The sequence below is a fragment of the Aspergillus chevalieri genome, chromosome 1 (assembly GCF_016861735.1).
Source record: "Aspergillus chevalieri M1 DNA, chromosome 1, nearly complete sequence".
Classification (NCBI taxonomy): Eukaryota; Fungi; Ascomycota; class Eurotiomycetes; order Eurotiales; family Aspergillaceae; genus Aspergillus; species Aspergillus chevalieri.
Genome location: NC_057362.1, coordinates 2,796,131 through 2,817,919, shown reverse-complemented (window position 1 = coordinate 2,817,919; position 21,789 = coordinate 2,796,131). Strand labels below are relative to the sequence as shown.

General features: G+C 47.2%; 6 protein-coding genes across 6 annotated transcripts; 5 read left to right on the top strand and 1 right to left on the bottom strand.

Moving 5' to 3' along the window:
• Positions 1–4,443: 4,443 nt before the first annotated feature.
• On the top strand, positions 4,444–4,743 carry ACHE_10974A (uncharacterized protein; the record flags this gene model as incomplete). Its single annotated transcript, XM_043285230.1, has 1 exon — positions 4,444–4,743. The coding sequence occupies one exon, from the start codon at positions 4,444–4,446 to the stop codon at positions 4,741–4,743; it is 300 nt and encodes a 99-aa protein (XP_043132094.1).
• Positions 4,744–6,340: 1,597 nt separating this feature from the next.
• On the bottom strand, positions 6,341–6,856 carry ACHE_10973S (uncharacterized protein; the record flags this gene model as incomplete). The annotated part of the gene is made up of 1 exon (XM_043285219.1): positions 6,341–6,856. One exon carries the CDS (start codon positions 6,854–6,856, stop codon positions 6,341–6,343), a length of 516 nt encoding a protein of 171 aa, XP_043132093.1.
• A 757-nt stretch (positions 6,857–7,613) lies between these two features.
• On the top strand, positions 7,614–8,558 carry ACHE_10972A (ankyrin repeat domain-containing protein; the record flags this gene model as incomplete). Its single annotated transcript, XM_043285208.1, has 2 exons — positions 7,614–7,987; positions 8,051–8,558. 2 exons carry the CDS (start codon positions 7,614–7,616, stop codon positions 8,556–8,558), a joined length of 882 nt encoding a protein of 293 aa, XP_043132092.1.
• Positions 8,559–9,507: 949 nt separating this feature from the next.
• On the top strand, positions 9,508–10,731 carry ACHE_10971A (uncharacterized protein; the record flags this gene model as incomplete). Its single annotated transcript, XM_043285197.1, has 1 exon — positions 9,508–10,731. The coding sequence occupies one exon, from the start codon at positions 9,508–9,510 to the stop codon at positions 10,729–10,731; it is 1,224 nt and encodes a 407-aa protein (XP_043132091.1).
• Positions 10,732–12,362: 1,631 nt separating this feature from the next.
• Positions 12,363–14,612, top strand: ACHE_10970A (uncharacterized protein; the record flags this gene model as incomplete). The annotated part of the gene is made up of 1 exon (XM_043285186.1): positions 12,363–14,612. One exon carries the CDS (start codon positions 12,363–12,365, stop codon positions 14,610–14,612), a length of 2,250 nt encoding a protein of 749 aa, XP_043132090.1.
• A 458-nt stretch (positions 14,613–15,070) lies between these two features.
• ACHE_10969A (uncharacterized protein) lies at positions 15,071–16,565 on the top strand (the record flags this gene model as incomplete). The annotated part of the gene is made up of 2 exons (XM_043285174.1): positions 15,071–15,126; positions 15,194–16,565. The coding sequence occupies 2 exons, from the start codon at positions 15,071–15,073 to the stop codon at positions 16,563–16,565; spliced, it is 1,428 nt and encodes a 475-aa protein (XP_043132089.1).
• Between the last annotated feature and the right edge of the window lie 5,224 nt (positions 16,566–21,789).

Genomic DNA, 21,789 nt, shown 5'->3' with positions numbered 1-21,789 from the left:
TGCGTTCGTTCTGAAATTAAAACCCTCCCCACAAGGAGAGCCTTCATGATATTCTTCAAGGTTATAGACCTTCCAAATATCCACAGTTTGAAAGTATGGTACAGTCATCCCGTTGTCTGGAGACACTATTGGGTGGTAATGTCCCTGTTCAAAGGGATAGAGCTCATTTCTTCGAGACAAGAGATGTCGCCGAGGACCCTAGTGTTGATACCATCTGGTGTTAGCTTTCACACAAGGAGCATGTTCAACGTCGAGGAATACTGGTTCCTGACAAGCCGAGTAGAATGATAACCAAAGTCCTTAGTGTTACTCCACTTAGTTCGCACAAGCTGGGCATGTGCCTTAACACCAGGAGCAATATAAGAGCAGGAGAGATGTTGATGGTTTGTCTTGCCAGGGCAAGAGAATCTTGCTTTCCAAGGTTCAGCAGTTTGCACTAGTTTGCATGGAAGCTTCTAGCCACGTAGATCACGCGTATGAAACCATTCAAAGACCTAGCATGACGTCATTTTAAGTACGATTTTGTACAATACGGTAATTGTGGGAATCTTGTATTCGGGGGTGTTTTTCTAATAAATACTAGTCCTTTCTTGGCATAAAAGTTAAGAAACGAAGAATGAATCCTTAGGGGTGACACTGCTTTTGCATCCGAGTGTAATAGAGGCAAGATTATGAAAAGTATATATACATTGCCTTAGTTACCAGGTAACTCAGAGATGTACCAAAGCGTCCCTGCTACCGCACCTAAGCAACCAGTATGCCTTCTGGAACATACACCTACTGGTGGATATGTGGCTGGATCTAAAGCATTCCATTGATGGTATGCCGTGGATCGTAAGCCGTTGCAACGTTGGCAGCGTAAATGACGGTGTGATATGTGGTCGCAGGCTGGCGATTGGTACATTGGGTTGCCATAATCGGTCAGTGGAAGATTAGATGGAAATCGATGATTGATAGTATTTGGCAGTGAATATGTTTCCACCGAATTCCGTAGGGCGTTTGGTTCGTCCATATTTCTTGTCACGCTAAGCATCAACTGCTTGACCCTGTCAGGCCCAGTTTTCCAGATGAGCCACCTCTCTTGGAGCCAGACAGCTAACTCGAGAAAATATCAGCGTACCTTTGATAAACATATAACCATACTCCACGAACGCGTTTCATTGCCCAAGCGGGGAGATTGCGATCTATATGCCTTTAAATAGAATCGCCGGGATGTACACCAATGAGTGGCTTGTCCTCATAGACAGCGATTTTTTTCAGATTTCACATTACATGAAGATGCCAAATGCGCATCTTTAAGAGTTGCTTGTCAGCCTCCAAAATCTCCACAATCGTGCTGAACAAACAGGCCATACCAGCATGCAATCCAGCTACACTGGCCAACCAGATGTTGGATATAGGATTTTCATTCTTGGCTCCCGTTCAACAATGCCTTATTTTGAGATATTATATGATACATTTTTGCAAAAGGATGTGTGAAACCTAACTCTTCCTCAACGAAGTTTTCGTAGGATATTGTCAATAACTATTACAACTACAGCCGGAGCCCACTGTTACAACTCGGCTCCTCTCGTATCGTCCCTAGGGCTAAATTTTGCAAAGTCTCAGAATTGGCACATTTATCGAGTGTCCTACAGTACATTCTTTTAGCGAATTCGTCTTCGCCAGCAAACATATAGCATGATGATTATTGTCTAGCCCCATTGCGAAGAGCTTAGTATATGTATTTTATTGAGCCCCTGATTTTTATTGAGGGCTGCTGTGATTTCCTTGTATGGAAGAAACAAAATTACGTTGAAATAATTGCACTACATGTATCAGGTTAGAGAATACGCACCCCAATCTATCTGTGGAAGTTGATGGACCGTTTGGTTGATCTTGCACAAATTGGACAGACCAATCATTCCCGTTCCTGGTGCTAGGAAGACCTACCGTTGACAACAGCTCTCCTTTTCTGGAAATTTGGTGTTCCTTTGATTTATGAATTATACTCGTTAGCGGGTGTTTCTTGCTTCGTGAGACAGAAAAGGCTGGGCAGAACAACAGGTTCCAAAAACACATCTGTTCGTCCACAAATAACAGATACTGAGCCATTGTATAGTATGCGAACTGATCAGCTGTCGCCAACAACATGGTTCTCGCTTGAAGAGATGATGTCCAACTTTTTCAACATCCACGATGTTGACGGAGTGAGCCCATTTGGACCATTGGGCGATGGGATGAGTCTTTGGTCGTACTAGTGCCTCGTCATCTAGTCTTAGCCCTACCAGTGGTGACCCATTCGCTGTTGGTCACCATCTACGCTCTTTGATCGTTTCTTGATCCCTATTTGTCAAGGTAATGCCAACAGAATAAACTGTTCAAGAGGATCAGGTTTACAAGAATGAATAGATGCTATGACTATCTGGCGAACATCTTAGTTGTCTCCACTTCAATAAGCTGTGCTAAAAGGCCACATTTCTGCTTACCATATCATCTGTGCCTTCCAACATGGCAATGCCTGAGGGCACATGGACAGGTCAGGGTGCATTGGAGATATATAGCTCCCTATAGCCACTTGGTAATTCGTTTCTGAAGATAGAATGACACAGCTAAATGATTGACAAATAACAGAGGGATTTCTAACCGTATTGCTGTCCCGTGAAGGAACAACCATGACTAAAAGATCTTCTACTCCAAATCTTCCGCAATATGTGAGCAAGGGTGAAGATTTTGTTAAGAGGGGAAGTCCGTACACACAGACTGGTCGTTCCTATGTTGGATTAAAGTCACCAAGGGGTGGGATTTGCGCCATTGAAATGCGCAATGGAGTCCCTGTCTCGTTTATCAGTCAGTGTACTGTAAAGGAGGAAGATCATGGGGTAAAGCACCTGAGGCAAGTAACTCATACAAATCTGTTGGGCCTAAAGGAAGTTTACCTAAAAGATGGCACCGCCTTCTTCCTTTACGACGCATGGGGGATTACACTAGGGGAACTCCAACGACTATCCCATGTTTTCCGACTCGGAGAAGTGGAAGTTGCGACTATTTGCAAAGGGGTATTCTCTTGAGCTGAATTAGGAGGTTGTAAACAAGCTAACTGTAAACAGATACTTCAAGGCTTGGTGTATATCCATAACAATCTGGAAGTTTGCCATGGTGACTTGTCCTGTTCCACTGTCTTGATCAATGACGGAGGTGACGTAAAGATTGGTCAGTATTTTATCAACATATCTTGCATTTCAGTTAACTATAAGACAGTGTTGACAAACTTTTCCAGCCGGCATTGGTGAGAGCATGATTCAAAAATCCTCACTTCAGAGGAAGTTTCAAGATGTTGAGGCAGTTTGTAATATTGCCCGCACTCTTCTGGGTCTTGATAATATGACTGGAGTTCGGGGCACCTTGGGTCTCCTTGCTGTAGACTTTATCGCCGCCCCACCGGACGTGACAGTGGAAGATCTCCTTCAGGTACATCCAGGAACAAGTAAAACATTAAATATATCACTGACAATAAGACTTTTTAGCACTCATTTATTCAGATTGCTGTACCACACTGTGTACGTCCGACAAATATCCTTTGTACTATTGCTGGAAAAGGTGATTTTTGAAAATACTTTGCACTGGATCTGCAGCCAAAACTCAGTAGATTTGGATGCAGCAGTGTGCAACCTTTGCTTTTTGTCCCTATCTAATCCCTCTGGTTCGGTGATTCCCGAGCTGTGTTAATAGCATCTATACAGTAAGATTTGAAATCAGATTTACCTCGATACTCTCTATTTATCTCGCGACGCCCTGCTTTTCCCCATCAGGCTTAGGTCTCATCAAGCTTAACTAGTTAGTTATGTAGTCTTGATGAGTCATGACAAATACTGTACCGTAATTACAGCGTCCTACACATGCTTCCCGAGGACGGTTTTGCTTGAAAGAGTCCCTCCGTACTCTGACATCCACCCTTCTAAGTACCACTATTTGAGAACAGCTAGAATCTCTGCGCAATGTGGCACCGAGTCAGAACTTGGATTCAAGAACAGCTCCTCTTATGTACACTGATGCTTTCTCTCTCAGGCCGTGCCTAAAAACAGCTAGTCTGTATCTGGTCAAGTAAAAGAATCACTGTTTTCTAAGAACAGATCTTCTGTGATTATATGACATATACCTTCCATGAAACGTCATGATCTCTGTGTCCCTCCATGTCCATTGGCTAAAGCCATTTTTCGCGACAATGTGGACATTTATTCTGCTTCATTAGCCATCTGCTTATGTATGTTTTCCTTTTTTTGACAATTCCATTTTTGTTGGTGAGGGAAAACGCGGTTGATGGTGATCGCGTCGCGGTGATCTGGTGTTCCACTTGCTTATCTGTCTCATCCACTTATCATGCGCGTTACTCCGTAACACCTTATATCTCACACATCATGACCTTGCCTTTCCATCCATCCTACGACTTCAGTATCTCTCAATATGTCGATTTCTCACCGTCTTCCATTTCATCTGTCCAATTCAAACTCCTGGACCGCAAACCCGACACGTCCCCATTGCCCTACTGGTCTCAAAACTGAGCTTGAGCATCTGAATCCTGACTCCTCTCCAGCCACGATTGCCGCTATTCTCAACCAGTTCCCCACCAACTTCAACGCTCCATACGTCCATCATCGACTAGTCACCTTCCCAACTGACAAGGATCGTGCAACTGGTCAGCCTCCTTACCTCCTAATGACGCTGATCTCCACGGCATTTTCTCCCCCTGCTGGTGCTCCCTGAAATACAACGAGTCCACCTGGATTGCCCTTTTCAGTACTGTACCTAAACCTCGTCCTATATCGGTGATCGGGGCTGGGACAAACGTCCAGGGCATGTATTGGGGGCAGCAACTATTAAGTCCCAGAAGGGAGAGGCAAATACCTAATCATTTGGGACTGTGACCCTCGTTCCCATTACAACAAAAAGGGGGAGGAACACCACACAAAATGACCACAGGACTTCATGCTTGGTACTCAGGTGAAACTTCTCAACTTCCTACAACGATGCAACAATGGACGCAAAGCCCGCGCCCAGATCAATGTAGTTTTCTACAACATTGATACTTCTTTGTCTGGACAAGACAAATGCCTCGAACATACAATGCGCTGGGTGGTCAAGATGACAGAATTTGGCGACTCACCATTTAAAGGGTTTGATCACAACAGCAATTCACTGGATCCGCGCACTGACAGATGCCTCCAAATCCCGCGATGTTAACACAACGCAGAGGGATCCCAGCATCTGAATAAAACTACTGAACACTATATTCAAGACAAATTACCACATGCCAATGTTCAAAACCTCTCTTCCTATGCTATGACCACCTGCTCCGCGCACTTTTCAGCAGAAGTCAGATTAATCACCCAGAATACTGCTATCTGCAGGGTTACAGTGGGTTGTAAGTCACAGATCATGCAGTTGCAACAAGGTCCTGCTGTCTATGTGTCTACGACAACTGCGCACAACCAAGTTCTTTCTGGTCTATTCAAGTTGGAATACGCTCAAGAGGCTTTTCAGTACAGTCGATAGCGAAAACTGCTTCTTCCCTGATGACTGCTTTGCTTTTCTCGGGCCCCACCGCCAAGGAACTAGCGTGTAAAATTATTGAACGCAGACTAGTAATGTAATGACAGCTCATGGTATTCTTTGGTATTAGACGGCAGAGTTACGGTATTAGGTTTACTCAATATCATGAAACTGTTCTCTTCGATCACGATGTTCTGTGTTGGCAAAAAGGCGCAGATTTGTGAGGGCCTCCAATATTAGATGCTTATGTCTATTCCCAATCTAGAATAGCGGTCGATCAGCTTCATGGAACACCCTAGAACCTGGAAGATCTATATGCAAACAAGGCAAACATTGTTGAGCCTGCTTTACGGGTCTCAACCTCATTGCATCTCGCAGGGCACCGTCGTCACCGATCAGATCTAAGAGAACGCTCGTATAACCCAGCATCACTGTCGTCCGATGCTTACTCCACGAAACTTCTTGTTTGCCTGTGCTCTATTTTCAGCGGTCGCTTTCTCTAGGTAAGAATCAACAGATATCAACCAAAGCGAAAGATCCCTTAGAGTCTCTTTATGAACAATGATGTTAATTATTCCCTTGATAGCCGCACAAATATGAGTAACTTTCTAACAAGGCCTCTCTACTATATATCATGATTGTCTGAAGATTATGCCAGATACATATTCCCAAAGATTATATTAGCAATAGTCAATCAATCTTGTCTTGCTGTGTGCATGCATCCAGATACATAATGGTGACATTCAGGCATCATAACAAACACCCTCAAAGCCGAGTCAAATCACTTTCCCTGAATCTTGGGTTCTGATATCTATCCAAATACCGTCCTCTCTTCCACTATGATCTTGGGTCGGTCCCACTCGCGCTTGTTCATAACCATCACCGTCCCCTTACCACGGATTGTAGGGTCCCCAGGAACGTCATATGATATCGCACGGGGATCAAGGCTCAATGCTCTAAGGCTTGCTGTCATAATATTAAGTTGGTCTGGCAAGGCCACCTCTCCTCGAAAGAGTGCACAAACAACGATAGTGGCGGCCGAAGGAAAGTATTCGCGCTTATTTTGGTATAGCGCAGCAACATCGCCCATCGTAGTTCGGACGTTGGCATCACCAGCAAAGGGATCATTTGTTGCTGCTGGCTGCGGTGCAATATGTGCGAGAATTGCACCCAACTTTGATGCAATGACCACGACAGAACAAGATCCAAGATGTTCGGTTCCGATGGCGGCCTTTTCGGCGAAATCATGAAAATATAATCCCCCCATGGGGACGATGTGAAGGGCATTTGTTTGTCGCCAAGTTTCGAAGTTTGTAGGAGTCGACATATCCGTTGGGAATAGGGATTCAGGTTTGGGACTTTAGAGTTATGTATAAAAATGTTTTTGATGATGATGAAAGTTTTCATGGGAAATGGCTGCCACTTATAAGACTACCTAGATAGATAAGGCCGGCAAAAAGCAGAACTATTCATGGGAATGTGAAGAAAGCTGAAACACCCCCGTCGCCAATTGTTTAGCGCCTGTGACTTAGCGCAGACTGTTGTAAACCAACCAATCTCCTAGGATCCAAGGGCTAGTCACAGCCAGAAAAGTTTTAATCTTTGAACACGTCAGTGCACGCCTGAGAGTGGTCATTAACAGTATTTCTTCCAAACTCCCTTCCATTTTCCAAAAGGCCCCTGGAATTTGGATACGCTGACCAAGGACGGTTGTCTTGTAGCGCGGAGAGTCGATGAGATAAGCCTCCTTAATTCTCAGTATGATCATTTTACTCTCGTAATAACTTATACTTAGGAGCTCAGTAGGTTAACAATAAGTGCCGAAATGATATACGCACCATTAATGCCAGTGATAGTAGACATGCCCAGGAGTCATGAGCAGTCATGAGGACGAGGTTGCGGAGTGGCAGATGATGTAACCATAAGGCGGTGTGTGCCTTGTGAATTAAATACGTAGCTCATCCCTTCCAGCCTTGGATTCGTTCCAATCCTCTTTCCGCTACTTTACCGCCGCGTAACAATATAGTGGAAAATTGAGAATTATCTTTACAACCACTCACTCCATTCTGCTGAAAGTCTTCTATATGTTCGCTCATCTCGAAGAGTTCTCGGTTAGTCGGTGTGAAACCCCTCCAGTTTCACCTCAGACGTCCCAGGTCCTTGAGAAATTGCGAAGATACTACCTAGACAACAACTTCCACAACTTCCAAGAGACTCTTAACTCCAATTTATCCTTCCCAGGTTTCGATATACGCAGTCTCTCTTGTGTAATGAGTGAAGTTATCAAACTGAAAAAAGCACGTTTCGTGGAAGAGTTGTTTCGTCATGGGCTGCCTATGTCACCGAGCTTTGCACGCGAAGCTGTCGATGCTGATGCAAAAGAAGTCTTACAAAGCTTCTTATATTATGGATGGGATATCAATCAACCAATGGCCCCGGAGTCACCTCCAATTCTCAGGTAAGCAAACTTATCAAGACCGCATAAGAAATGGCTGCTAAGATAGCATTTGTTCATTTATAGTAATGCCTTACAGAGCTTAGAAATGACAACATGGCTCCTTGATCATGGGGCAGATCCCAATCAACGATGTGAAATCGACGTAACCCCACTCTCCTATGCTGTCGAACGCGCCTCCTTTTCAATTATCAAACTTCTCCTCGATCGTGGCGGTGATGTAACAACGGGTCAGCTTTTGCACCACGCAGTGATGCGGGAGTCTGATTCACTTGAAGCGGTGGAACTTCTCATCTCACAGGGTGCTGATGTGAACGCAGTAATGTACCAAAACCATCAACCTTCTTTAGAAAGGAGATTTTTCATGGCAGAGACTCCCCTTCACACAGCGATCTACTATGGTAAACAAGACGTTATTCGTTATCTAATCAGCTCAGGAGCAGACGTCAGCATCAAAAACGCCAAGCGGGAAACGGCTTTGCAATTCGCATTGAGAACCAATAAGTCGATTTGGACGGAAATAATACAAGCAAACCAAGCGTACCGAATTCTGCATTTCCATGCGTCGTTGTGATTTGTATTCGCTTTCATTTCTTTTTTCTTTTTTTTTTTTTTTTTCTCAGAGGGGTCTGTCGCATACAACTGGATTTGATGGTTTATATCGTTACCTCCTACCTCCATTCCTGCAAACCATTCATTCTTCCATCCTGGTCTGGTTTTGGCGATACTACATGCTCCATGATAATGACAAGTCATTACTGTCACTGGGTAAAGGTGACGAAAAAGCAAGTGCACGATATTCATAACTTTCTGGTAAATGGCTGGTTTTTGTTTCTTCCTGGTTGTATTTCGCGGGAACGCTATGCTCATTGGTGGCTCTTGAATTAAGTGAGAGAGCCAGAGTATGCGACAGACATCAATGATGGGAATCATTCTGTTAATACATTGCGCGTACGCATGTCTCATTGGTAAAGTCTTGGGAAGCAAGGACGTTGCGCTGTGGCTTGTTGGCAAGTATAACTAATATAAAATGAATTCATAATAGACACTTGTGTTACTGTACTCCCCACATTCTCCAAAATAGTATGTATGCTCATGACCTGACAAGGCTGATCCAATCCTGGCGACTAATATCCGCCAATAACATCACTTAATGCAGTTTGAGCTAATGCATTACGTGTTACGTAGCCCATTACTCCTAAATATCATGGTTTACCCGTAGTGTAATTATCTTGATATAATTCTCTTTTCCATAGTTACAAATAATTTACAGCAGCCCTCAATTAAAGCCGGCAGCTCAATAAAATATCCCCACTAAAGCCTTGGCAGTGGGGCCCGAAAACAATCTCCGTATGTCTGCCGGTGAAGGCGATTTCGCTAAGGGCTGCATCTGAGGACTACGGTGAACCGAAACGAAGAATAGAAAGGACCGGAGGCGAAAGCAATCGGAGAACTGCGTTGTGGTTGATACTATTGCAATATAAAACGTCGTTGTGTGCCGAGCGGGAACCAACCCCGGACTGATGGCGGACCCACCCGCGGGGCCTCCCGAGGCCACGCCCACAAACACCCAGGAAACCACCAATTTCTCAGTCGAGGATTTCCAGCCTAGGGTGACCAATATCCCAACGCGAGTCACAAGAAAGAGAGGACGACTCAACGAGAGCTATGCTTCTGAAGAGGGCACCGGCCGGATCACCACCAGGGAGGTGTGGAAGCTTATCGACGACCTGAAGGACATCATCCACCACCAAACCGCACTCATCGAATCTACCAAAGCCGAGCTACAGGAGGTCAAACACGACCAAAACGTCTTTCACGAACAGAACCAGAAACTCCATGAAGAAGTCAAAGCCTTGAGTGCACAACTTGATACTTCCCCACCGGCGCCCTCGGCTAGATCGTGGGCTGCCGTAGCAGCCAGCTCGGGCAATGCGAACCCTCAGCCGAGCTACCAACGCCCTGACAAGGACCAGAAGTGCGTTCGGATCAGCACCCAGCGGTCATTCGTAGATCCAGAGGACAACCAGGCCAACGATGGGAACGCCTTTGGCCGATACCTCCCCACCGACTCTGCAAACTCCTACATTCGTACAGCCCTGTTGAGTGCACCAGCTACGCAAGATGCACAGGTCGCCGGGATTGGCACCACTAAAACCGGATATGTGATTCGCTTTAAGAACCAAACGTCAGCAGAGGCTGCTCGAAACAACACTGAATGGTTGAACGAACTAGGAAACAACACAAAACTGGTAAAGCCAAGGTTCGGCGTCGTCGTACACCGTACCCCAACAGAAGACTTCGATTTGGAAAATGCCAATACGGAAGCTATCACGAAGATTATGGAAGAAAACGACCTAGCAGAGCAGGGATTTCAAATCGAAGAGTTGGCTTGGCTCAAGCGGAAGGACAAAGTGCTAGGGAAATTCGCATCGCTCGGCATCTGGTTTGACTCGGCAGAGGGAGCCGAATACATCCTCAATAACGGCCTCCTTGTTGGCCAAAGACAGATCGGCAGCGTTGAACGCCGTGAAATCAAGAAAAAGAGATGCTTCCGGTGCCAACGTTTCGGACACCTGGCATGGTCGTGCAAGGAGACACCACGCTGCGGCCACTGTGCCGGCCAACACCTTCGTGAACACTGCCCATCCGGCGTACGGCCGCGATGCCTTGACTGCAGCGGTGAGCATCCAACCGGCGATCGTCAGTGCCTGACCCCCGCAACTTTCAACCCCTCGCAATGTTAGAGACCAACCTACGCGTACTACAGCTGAACATCATGAAATCGGGGCCAAGGATGGAAGCGCTCATCAACGACCACCAGAGCCAGAACCTGGATATTCTCTTGATCCAGGAACCGTCGATCACTAGCTATCAAACACACGTTAATCACAGTGCATGGCGGCTATACCGACCAACTGTCGACACGGACGCAGTTCGGTTTCGTAGCCTCGTATATGTTAACCGCAACCTATCAACCTCCTCGCACCGGCAGATTCGGTGCGAACACCCAGACATTACTGCCATCAAGATTTGGACTGCCGACTCCCAAATTCTCCTGTTTTCTGTTTACCTCCCTTCTGTCCCGCTATACGCCCCCGATGAAGGATCAGCAGAACCCATGCTCACAGCAATCCAAAACACAATTTCAATCGCCCGACGGGACGACCGGCGGTCCACGACTGTTATCCTATCAGGAGATTTCAACCGCCATCACCCAATGTGGGGCGGCAACCATATTCAACCGAGATTTATCGAAGACGCATGTGAACTCATCACCTTCTTCCAAGAGCACAATTTACAAACCTGCCTGCCTCGAGGTACAGCTACCTTCTGGCCCCTTAACGACCCAGGAAAAAGCACGACTATCGATCTAACTGTAACGGACCGACCGGGCCTGCTCATCAAATGTCACCTTTACCACGAAAACTACGGGTCGGACCACCGAGCAACATATTCGGAATGGAGCCTTAAACCCTACCACAAGCCCACCGCCAAGGCGAGGAAAGCGTACGAACGAGCAGAGTGGGACAAGATCGGAGCCGAAGTGCTCCAGCGGATGGGCCCATGGAAAGAGATCAAAACGAGACCAGCTCTAGACGAAACAGTCGAACGTCTCACAGAAATCACGATATCTGCCGTGGAGAACCACACCCCAAACCGACGCCCAACCCCCTATTCCAAACGCTGGTTCACGCCAGACCTTAAAGGCCAACAGACCGAGGTCAACCGCTTACGCCGGAAATGGCAAGAGAGCTGTGCGGAATACGGACGAGATCACGCACGCTCAGGGACCCTCTTCCAAGAGATGCAGCAAAAGCGTCGAGCCTGGACCCGTACTATTGAAAAAGTCAAAAAGTCACACTGGAAACAGTTCCTAGACGGAGCTGGGGAAGGAACGCTATGGAAAGCGGCTACCTATATGAAACCGCGAGAGACCTGGGGTTGCATCCCGGCCTTGCACGTTGATTCAAACGAACTGGTGGAGAACGAGGACAAGGCACAAGCATTTCTGGACACTTTCTTCCCCAAAATGGACCAACCCCTCGAAGACCCACCAGTCCAGGCCCCGTTGGAGCTACCCTGGCCACTAATCACGGAACTGGAAATCCAGCGATCTCTTAAAGCAGCCAAAAGCTCCACGGCACCGGGCGAAGACGGTCTACCGACGCTTGTGTGGAAACACCTATGGAAGTATATAGGAAAGCTCATTACCAGAATCTTCACAGCATCAATTAAACTAGGGCACCACCCAAGACGTTGGCGGAGAGCAAAGATCGTGGTGCTGCGGAAACCTGGGAAGCCGGACTACTCGATCCCTGGGGCCTATCGCCTGATCTCACTCCTTAACACACTAGGTAAACTTCTTGAGGCAGTCATGGCTCGACGACTATCGTACCTCGCCGAGAAGCACGGCTTACTACCCGACACACAATTCGGAGGGCGACCGGGCAGGACCACTGAACAAGCCCTGCTAGTCCTTTCCAACGCGATTGACCAAGCTTGGTATAAACATGGAGTAATGACACTCATCGCGTTCGATCTGAAAGGGGCCTTCAACGGAGTCAACAAAATCAGCCTTGACGCCCGCCTCCGAGCAAAGGGAATCCCAGCCGTAGCTAGAAAGTGGATTGCAAGCTTTATGAGCGAACGCTACGCTAGCATAGGATTTGATGACTTCCGTACCGAGGTCGCCCTGCTAGTCAACGCAGGACTGGCGCAGGGCTCACCCCTCTCACCCATTCTGTTCACATTCTTCAACTCCGACCTGGTCGACCAACCAGTCACCTTTCGTGGTGGCGCATCAGCGTTCATTGATGACTACTTCCGCTGGCGAGTAGGCCGCTCAGCCGAAGAGAACCTAGCCAAAATCCAGTCAGAGGATATCCCTCGCATCGAAGCGTGGGCGCAACAGACTGGCTCCTGCTTCGCAGCTGAGAAGACCGAGCTTATCCATATCACCAGGAGAAGAAGCGAGCAACTACAAGGGCAAGTAGTCATAAACGGGAAAACTGTCAAACCATCACCCACGGCGAAGCTACTGGGTGTGATCTTCGACCATGAGTTGCGGTGGAAAGAGCATGTCCAGCAAGCCATCAAACGTGCCACCAAGGTAACCATTGCTCTGGCCGGACTGCGACATCTACGCCCAGAACAGATGCGACAAATTTACCAAGCGTGCGTCACACCAGTGGTAGACTATGCGTCAACGGTCTGGCATGACCCTCTACGTGATAAAACCCACCTGCGCCACCTAAACACAGTGCAAAGGGCCCCTCTGGTTCGTATCCTGTCGGCGTTCAGGACAGTAGCGTCCGCCACTCTAGAAGTGGAAGCACATGTCCTTCCAACACACCTCCGCCTCCGCCGCCGAGCACAATATACCATCGCGAGACTCCACACTCTACCTCGTATTCACCCTATTTGGGGTGCGCTCCTCCGAGCTCAGAGACGAAGGAACAACATTGGAAACTACGCTCGGTTCCCACTGGCGGAAGCTCTAAAGACTATGGACTTACAAAGATTGGATGAACTAGAAACGATTGACCCAAGTCCACTGCCACCGTGGCGAGCTGAACCCTTCGCGGAGATTGAGGTTGGATCGGACCGAGAAACGGCCGTGGAGCGAGCTGAAACTACACGGTCCACATCGGATATTGTTGTCTACTCAGATGCCTCTGGACGCGAGGGTCACCTAGGCGCTGCCGTTGTGGCACTCGACAGCAACTTGGAGACTGTCGAATCTCAACAGATTCAAGTAGGACCAATGGACCGCTGGTCGGTTCATGTAGCGGAGCTTATTGGCATCTTCTACGCTATCAGCACAGTGTTTAAAGTTGCCCATCAGCCCTCAGAAAGCTTAGAAAGGAGACGGAGAACAGCGACAATACTGTGCGACAGCCGATCAGCCTTGCAGGCGACTCAAAATCCGACGATCAAATCTGGACAGCGGATCATCCATGCGATCCTCCAGGCTGCCACAGAGGTCCAAACAAAAGGAATCGCGTTGCGCCTTCAATGGGTGCCAGGGCACTGCGATAACCCTGGAAATGACGCTGCAGATCAACAGGCCAAGGATGCTGCACGCCCAGGCAAGACGCACCCCTTCCGCCCACTACTCTCGAGGGAGAGCGCGCGCCTCCACGGCAATATCCTTAATCAGTGGGAGCAGGAATGGAGGTCATCCAACAAAGGTGGTCACCTACGAAAGATCGACAGCACCCTACCAGCAACTCACACGAGGAGGCTATATGGGAGCCTGCCCAGGAACCGAGCGTACTTATTAACACAGCTACGCACAGGCCACAGTTGGTTATCTACCTACGCGAAAGCCTTTCGCTTCCGCGACGACGACCGGTGCGTGTGCGGCGCACAAGAAACTGTCACCCATGTGCTGGTGGATTGTCCAGATCTGAGGGACATTCGAAGAGAGCTACGGAGGGAAGTAGGGGACGCGCTCAGTAGCGTCTCGAGTCTACTGGGAGGCTCGACCGTAGGTAAGAAAGGTAAACCAGACACCGTCTCAAGGGCAAAGACGGTCAAGGCCGTTTTGGACTTCGCCGAGGCGTCACAGCGGTTTTGGAGTCGCGCGCCACGAGGGCAGCCTAACAATGGGAACGGCAGTTAGGCCACGGCAGGCCTTGACGAGGCTCTAAGTTCGTTTTCAGGAAGCGGAACACACTACATGTACGTACGCGCGGATATATATAGTCGAGGTAGCCTGCATATCGCTTTCGAGCGAGGGGTCAGGGTAAATGATATCAACCAACCAACCAAGCTGGTTGCAAAAATGGCGCAAATGGTTATACTCTTCGTTTGTTTCTGAAGCCCTAGGACTAAGCTTGATTAAGTAAGGCTCCGGACCAGCTATAATCCGCGTAATTTACCAGTAATGAAAAGACAATGCATAAAATTATGTTGTACGGACAATCTGTACCGCTCTGTACTGATGAACCATGGATGGCTGGAAGCTTCCACGCAAACTAGTCAAACACGTGCATGTTGCTCATCGGATTCTGAACAGTCAGCGATACCACTTTCCTGTTCCTATCTCGCCACCTGTCAACAGGGTGCTTATTGAGGGTTATGCAGGAGTTCAGCGCAGCAACACAAATGACCATCTGTATCATTATTTTTGGCTTGTCAGCATCAGCTCCCCAGTCGAAAGACCATCAGGTGAAAGCTAACATATTATGATCCTTGAGTTAGGCTCCTCGGCGGCATCCTATGCCTCGAGGATTTGACCTTCCCTCCCCTCAATAACTATCAAATCTCTCAAGCTGGTACTTGGGAACGCACTCCCTCCTGCCCTCCTACTCCCGGTAATTTTGGTCGCGAACATACACCTTCCGAATATAGCTTTTCTTCTATTGGTGAACGTTCTCCGCCGGTTTCCCAGTCACGCCCCGGTAGACTACGGTTTCGTGAGGTTTTTGGTGTTGATAATGGATCAGCAGACGGTGAACATCCGTCTTATGTCCCGTACGTAATCGAGTGGAGAGTGACTTTAAACCATCGAGTTTTGGTGAAAGACACGGAGCAGGACTTATATTCGACGCCCAGTTTATACTGGCAGAAGATCAATCAGGAGGCTGAACGTCTGCTGCGTCAGAAAATAAACCCTGACCGGCGTGTGAGACTTGATGATACTACGATCGTGGTTTCTATAAATGATCGCTCGCAGCGTGATCTTACAAAGCGTTTTGAAAAGACTGATATCGACTGGACAGCTATAAATAAGCAGATCTTTATGTGGCAAGATCTCCTTCATCAGCCTAAAAAAATGCTTACGGTCTCTATCTCTATTAATTATTTGGAAGACACCAACCCCCGAGCGAAAAAAACCGACAAAAGAGGAATTTCCTCCGTAACCAACAGAATGCTCCATGACTTGGATAATCAGATTGATGCCGAAGGCTACTCCAGCCAACCTTCCATTTGGCGAGATGTATATCAAAAAATGCGGTGCCCGGGGCCGCCCTGCCAGCATGAGGGTCAGTACTGCTGGCAAGATCCTGTGGGAAAAAAGCATTACCGGCTCAGGACGCATCATTTGAGAACTCTCGTCAAGTATGTCGAGCAAGGCGGTATCTTAGAGATTCATGATGATATTCCCGATAATGTGCGGGAGCAGCTGTATGCAGAAGAGCGGCAACGCCTTCTTAAACAGAATAAATCTGCCAGCAGCCTCGCACCTGGCTCGACGCTTCCACAGATAAATATCAATGTCCTCCCATCACAGCCATCCCAATTCGTGGCCTCTTCCTCTTGGGCGCCTGAAGGAGCTCCAAATTCGGTTCAGGATAATTTAAAAGAAGTCCCTGAATTTCTTGAGTCGGCGGTGGAAGAGTATGCAACTTGGCATCTGTCACGGGTTGGTACCGACAGTTACAAGGAAAATATCAGAAAAGCGCGCGATATTGCATTGGAAAACTGTTTTGACATTGCACAAATCCGTGGGGAAAGCCCAGACTTCTTTGTTAGCCAGGGAGTGGCAATAGGTGCGGCGCGTAGGTTTGTTGGTCACACTAGGCTCTGGCTGAAGGAAAGGGAGGATGGGTCTGCTTCGGATATCTATTAATGCATTACATTATCTCAAATAATAATACAGATTGTTCATTGCAACGACTAAATATATCTTAATCTCGCTTCCCAATAATCCGCAACTGTGAAAAATCTACCTCGCGTGAAAGTGTCAAACAAAACCCTGAACAAAAAGTTCTCATTTCCCACGGCCAGAAATCGGTCAGAGCCAATGCTGGCGTTTCTTAGTTTTTTGCGATCTGGAATCTGGTTATTGGAGCCAAACAGCCCTGTTGGCACGGTAACAAGAACCGTGGGTCGGTGAATGAACGAGAAAGGGCGGTATCCAAATAACGGGAGATCTAGAAGGATGTCTTCTCCTTCCCCTGAGAATGAAAAGATAATAGCGGTGGAATGAACCGGACCGCGCACAAGGTATTCCTCTTCATAATAAGGCTGTTGTCGGAGATGAAATCGGTACACAAGGCCCGTAGCCTTGTATATCTCGGTTGTCTGTGGAAGGGACGGAGTAAAGATGACATGAACGCGTAAGTTTCGGACGCCCTTTGCTTTCCACTTATCGATTCGAGATGATAGATGAAACCAGGTCGTGCATGACGAAAATTGTGTTTCAAAGCGTGAGCTTAGATTCATATGGCAAGCAACTTCGTCTCGTGTGATGATTCGCTGACCGCGATATCGAGGCCAAATAGTATTATTTGCATCAGGTCTGGGAGTTGGGGCAGTCCGGCCATCAGCACTTCCATCATGCGTCACTCGCAAGAGAGCGAGGGGCAGGTGTTGCCTGTATTGATGCGTGTGGGACAATGCACAAATGTGGTCGCACAACCGAATCATGGAGTCCACTAAGCGAACCATTTTGATGATGCTGATGGTGCGGATGATGGCGAAGCTCTGAGTTGGCTTCCCTGCCCAGTGCAATGGAACCTGACAGTGGGTGTTAGTACCCATCGGGTCACGTGTCTGACCGCCCTCGCTTTCTGCCCGGTAGTCATATAGCTAGCCAAGCCGATAGACCATCGGTCCAATCAACTACTCTGGCACACTAAAAGTGGGGTTGAATCACGTGAACGCTAACCCCTTTGAGTCATAATGTCGCGAGCGCTAGCAGATGGGGTAACTTGTAGACTCATCTTTCTAAATTGTAAGCGTCCTACATGCATATTATCTGCTTACTTGATAGCGCGGTTTATTTGGTGGTTTTCTTGTTTTACGAACACAGCAAAGTCTGAACTTCATGAGCCGCCTCAAAGTAGCGTCCTCTGCTTTTCGCTACTAGTGGCCTGTTCTAGATTCAAAAGCTCATACTTCAATGCCCGTACCATTGGCCCCACCATCTCAACGACTTTTCGGCGTCCACGGTGCGATCGCATTTATGGTAAGCTCAGCGGCGCGGGAGGCTATAGGAGGTCTGCTTTGTGAATTGGACAAAGTGAGTGTGAGAGCAGACGGCTCAACGAACTTAGGACAAATATGAAAATTCCAACTTGGCGGCTAAGAAACAAGTGTCTATTAATTCCACGGCGCTCTTAGAGTTGCCCTCCTGATTATCCCTGAAATAGGCGAATCGTGGACCTCGATTTTGACCTGTAGATCGACTGCTGATTCATGTTCATTAGAGTAAGTCACTCGATGCGATTGCTTAGCTTCGCTGGATAGTGCGTACCGTATGCCATGCCTTATTCTTCGAGTGTGATGCCTGCATTTCGGAAGTGCCCTTCTGCACTCGGTTTCCTTACACCTACAGTGCTAATACACCATTCGAGGAAAGTATCAAATCCCTGGTCAGGGTCATCTTCGTAGGATTGCCAGTGCCGTTTAATAAAGGCCTTTATCTCAGAGAAGAGCTCCTCGATAGGATTCAAGTCTGGTGAATATGGAGGTAAATATACCAACTTAACCCGTGCCTGCGAGCACATCTGCTCTATGCGCTCCGAGTGGTGAAAGGATGCATTATCCATAACAATCACAGATTTCGGCTCTGGCCATTGTCCACAATGCTGAAGTAGCTCCTCGATAAAATCCTCAAACACAGAAGCATCGGTGGGGCCCTGGAAAACACGAGACAAAATGATTCCGTCCTGAGTATATGCAGGAAGGATTTGATACCGCTGATCACGGTGGAACTTAGCCAACTGGGAAGGTGCTGTACCTAGAGGAGCCCAACCCGTTCGCCTAAAGCCTATCCTCTTATCACAGCCAGATTCATCGACAAATATGAGATGGTAGGATGAGAAATCCGATATATAGTGAACATATGCGTCCCGTAAATCTGCATTGCGCTCTTTGGCTGATTGTTTCGCAGCCTTTTTGGACCAACCTGCACGTTTAAGAGCACGACTGATGTTGCATGGTGGAACTTCCACCCCAAACTCATCATACAAAAAGATAACCGATTCATCGAGATACGAGTACGGCTTCTCTATGAGATAATCACAGAGGGCTTTGATCATTTCTGGTGTGAGACGGCGTGGACGTCCACGCCTCATATGAGGAGCCTTTACACTCCCAAATAAGCCCACGTTGGCGATATGCCTACTGATAGAGCTCGGGTGGCATCCAGCAGCATTAGCAATCTGGGGAGGGGTGAGTTCATTACTCAAGATCATGTCATGGATGAACTCCAGTTTAGACGGAGCGAGATTAGGAGCCATCTGTCCTGTGGGGATGATCTTCCGGGAGAATTTTGGGTGGATTTGGACAAAATATCCACGTGGTAGAAAGATACCTTTGTACGGGAGGATACAAATTAGGTGACATAAGCTGAGTGGATTGAAGCATTATTACGTTTCAATACAGGTGTTGATGACAAAGGTTCCGGAAAATCTTATGGAAATAGCTTAGCGTGCTTTAGATTAGGGCTTCAGAAACAAAGGAAAAGTATAAACATTTGCGCCATTTCTGCAACCAACTGTATCGACTGTATCATACATTAATATGCAACTGCATATTATAGTCAACCATAGTATTTAATCACCATCAAGTCATTCCATAATTCTACGTATGAACAATCTTAACGAGTAGGAAATTGTACTTTAGAATTTATTGGTGGAGATTTTCCCCAAGCCTTTATTTATGCTTGCGTGCCAGAGCCCACTGATCTGCACTTGACTTCTGGACTAGCGTCTTGGCGGTGGAGCCCAGAATTGATGAAAGAATGCAAATTGGTGAAGCTGATTTTGCACTTCTCTATGATAAACAACACCCTTCCAGTGTCATCAATTTGTTACCAACAGCCCGCCCACCTTGTCGGGCCGTGAGCGTAGACTCTTTCGTCTTTCATAAGACGCGATCCACTGCGCTATCAATGGCTCACTCTCCAAGATCTTGGATAATGGGATTTGTAACAAGTAAGTTCCATCTGGTGTTCTCCCAACAAGCTTATAAAGGCTTCCGCCCTCTTGCGTCGCTCCTTTGAGGTAAGCTATCAGGAAAGCTTCAGGACATGGTGGCACAGACTCAATCTGCTTTGCTCTCTGAACCGAAGACTCTTGTTTTCCGGACGCAATGGTAACAATGTGAGAAGAGGAAGGTTCTCGGACCTTGTCAGTAAGGGACATGGTTAGTCGTTGTTAGCAGTTAGGTAAAGTTAAAGATCTTGCTCATTGCTATATGGGCTGGACTGTCTTATAATGTAATGCGTAGTAGAGCTTTAGGAAGTATGCCCCTCTTAAAACAATGTCCTGTCATTTGGTTGGCTTTACCAGAGCTGGGCTTTTTTTTCACCAGTTGGACCTTAATCATTACCACAACCCTGTCTTACCTGAGTGACAATGCGATCCCGCGTTTGGAAAAGAAACAATACTGAACTTCCGAAAAATGAAATTGGGCCAGAGATAATTCTATTATGGTAAATGACCTTGTACCCCCCCCCCCCCCTTTTTTTTTTTTAAAGAGGGTGTCCCTAACTACTCGAGCTTTACTAGATCAACTATCCGCCTTACTATTATTGACCTAATCACCAGAGAGCAGTTACTCTCGACACACATCATCTCACTCGTTCATATCTCATTATTTTCATTCTATATATGCGAAGATGAAGAAGGTACGCGAATTTAATCCGCAGACATCCTGGTTCAGAGCCAATACTAACATGCTAAACACATCAATAGATACTTTCCAACGCCATCTTAGCCTTCTTTGCCCTGTTCACGAATAGCATCATTGCGGCTGTGATGGTCTGGGCGATGTCTTGAGGTATCATCACTTTCATGAGTTAAAAACCAGGAAGCTCTAGTCCGAATAATCAGGAGATTCTTTTTGAAGGACAACCGCTTCTATTGTGCCGCTGATTACTGTATGTACCGTCTGCCAAAACTTAGATTATGGAAAGAAGAGACGGAATGGGTGACAAACCGCTTCTCTGTATTTATCTCGTACTTTCCGTTCATTCTCTGCGATGTATGTACACTCAGGTGCAAAAGCAGTGTCACCTTTAAGGATTAATTCTTTATCTCTCAAACCCTATGCGAAGGAAGCACTAGTATTGATTAGGAAAACATCCCGAATAACAAGATTCCCACAATTACTGTATTGTACAAGACTGTACTTGAAATGACATCATGCGGGGTCTTCGTACGGTTTCATACATACAAGTGATCTACGTGACTGGAAGCTTCCATGCAAACTAGTGCAAACCACCAAACCGTGGAAAGTAGGATCACCTGCGAGGCAAATCATCAACATCCTTCCTGTTACTATCTTGCCCCTGGCGGTTAACACACGCCCAAGTCATGCAAAACTAACCAAGCAGAGTTCCGTAACACTCATAGTCTTGTTTATCATTCTACTCGGCTTGTCGGGAACCTGTATTCTTGGATGTTGAACGTGCCTTTGTGTGTGAGCTAATGCCAGATGGTATCAACATTAGGGTCCTCAGCTGCATCTTTCGCCTCGAAGAAATGAGCTCTACTCATGTGAGCAGATGGGAGCAAACTCCCTCATATGCCCCCACTCCTGGTGACTTCGGCCGCGAGTGAACGCCATCTGTTTGTCCCTCCCCTGCCTATACATACAGTGACCGATCTTCCCCTTCGCACCGACCCGCACCAGACTGTCTTGGCTTCCTTGACGACACCGGACTCAACTGGGGAAGAACATATAATGAGGACACTCCTAAATCTATAGATTATCTTGTCGAGTGGAAGGTCACCCTCAATAATCGAATCTTGGCAAAAGACACTGAACAAGATCTGGTCTTCAAGCCTAGTGCGTACTGGCACCAGATAAAAGAGAAGGCCGAACATATCGTGCAACAGAAG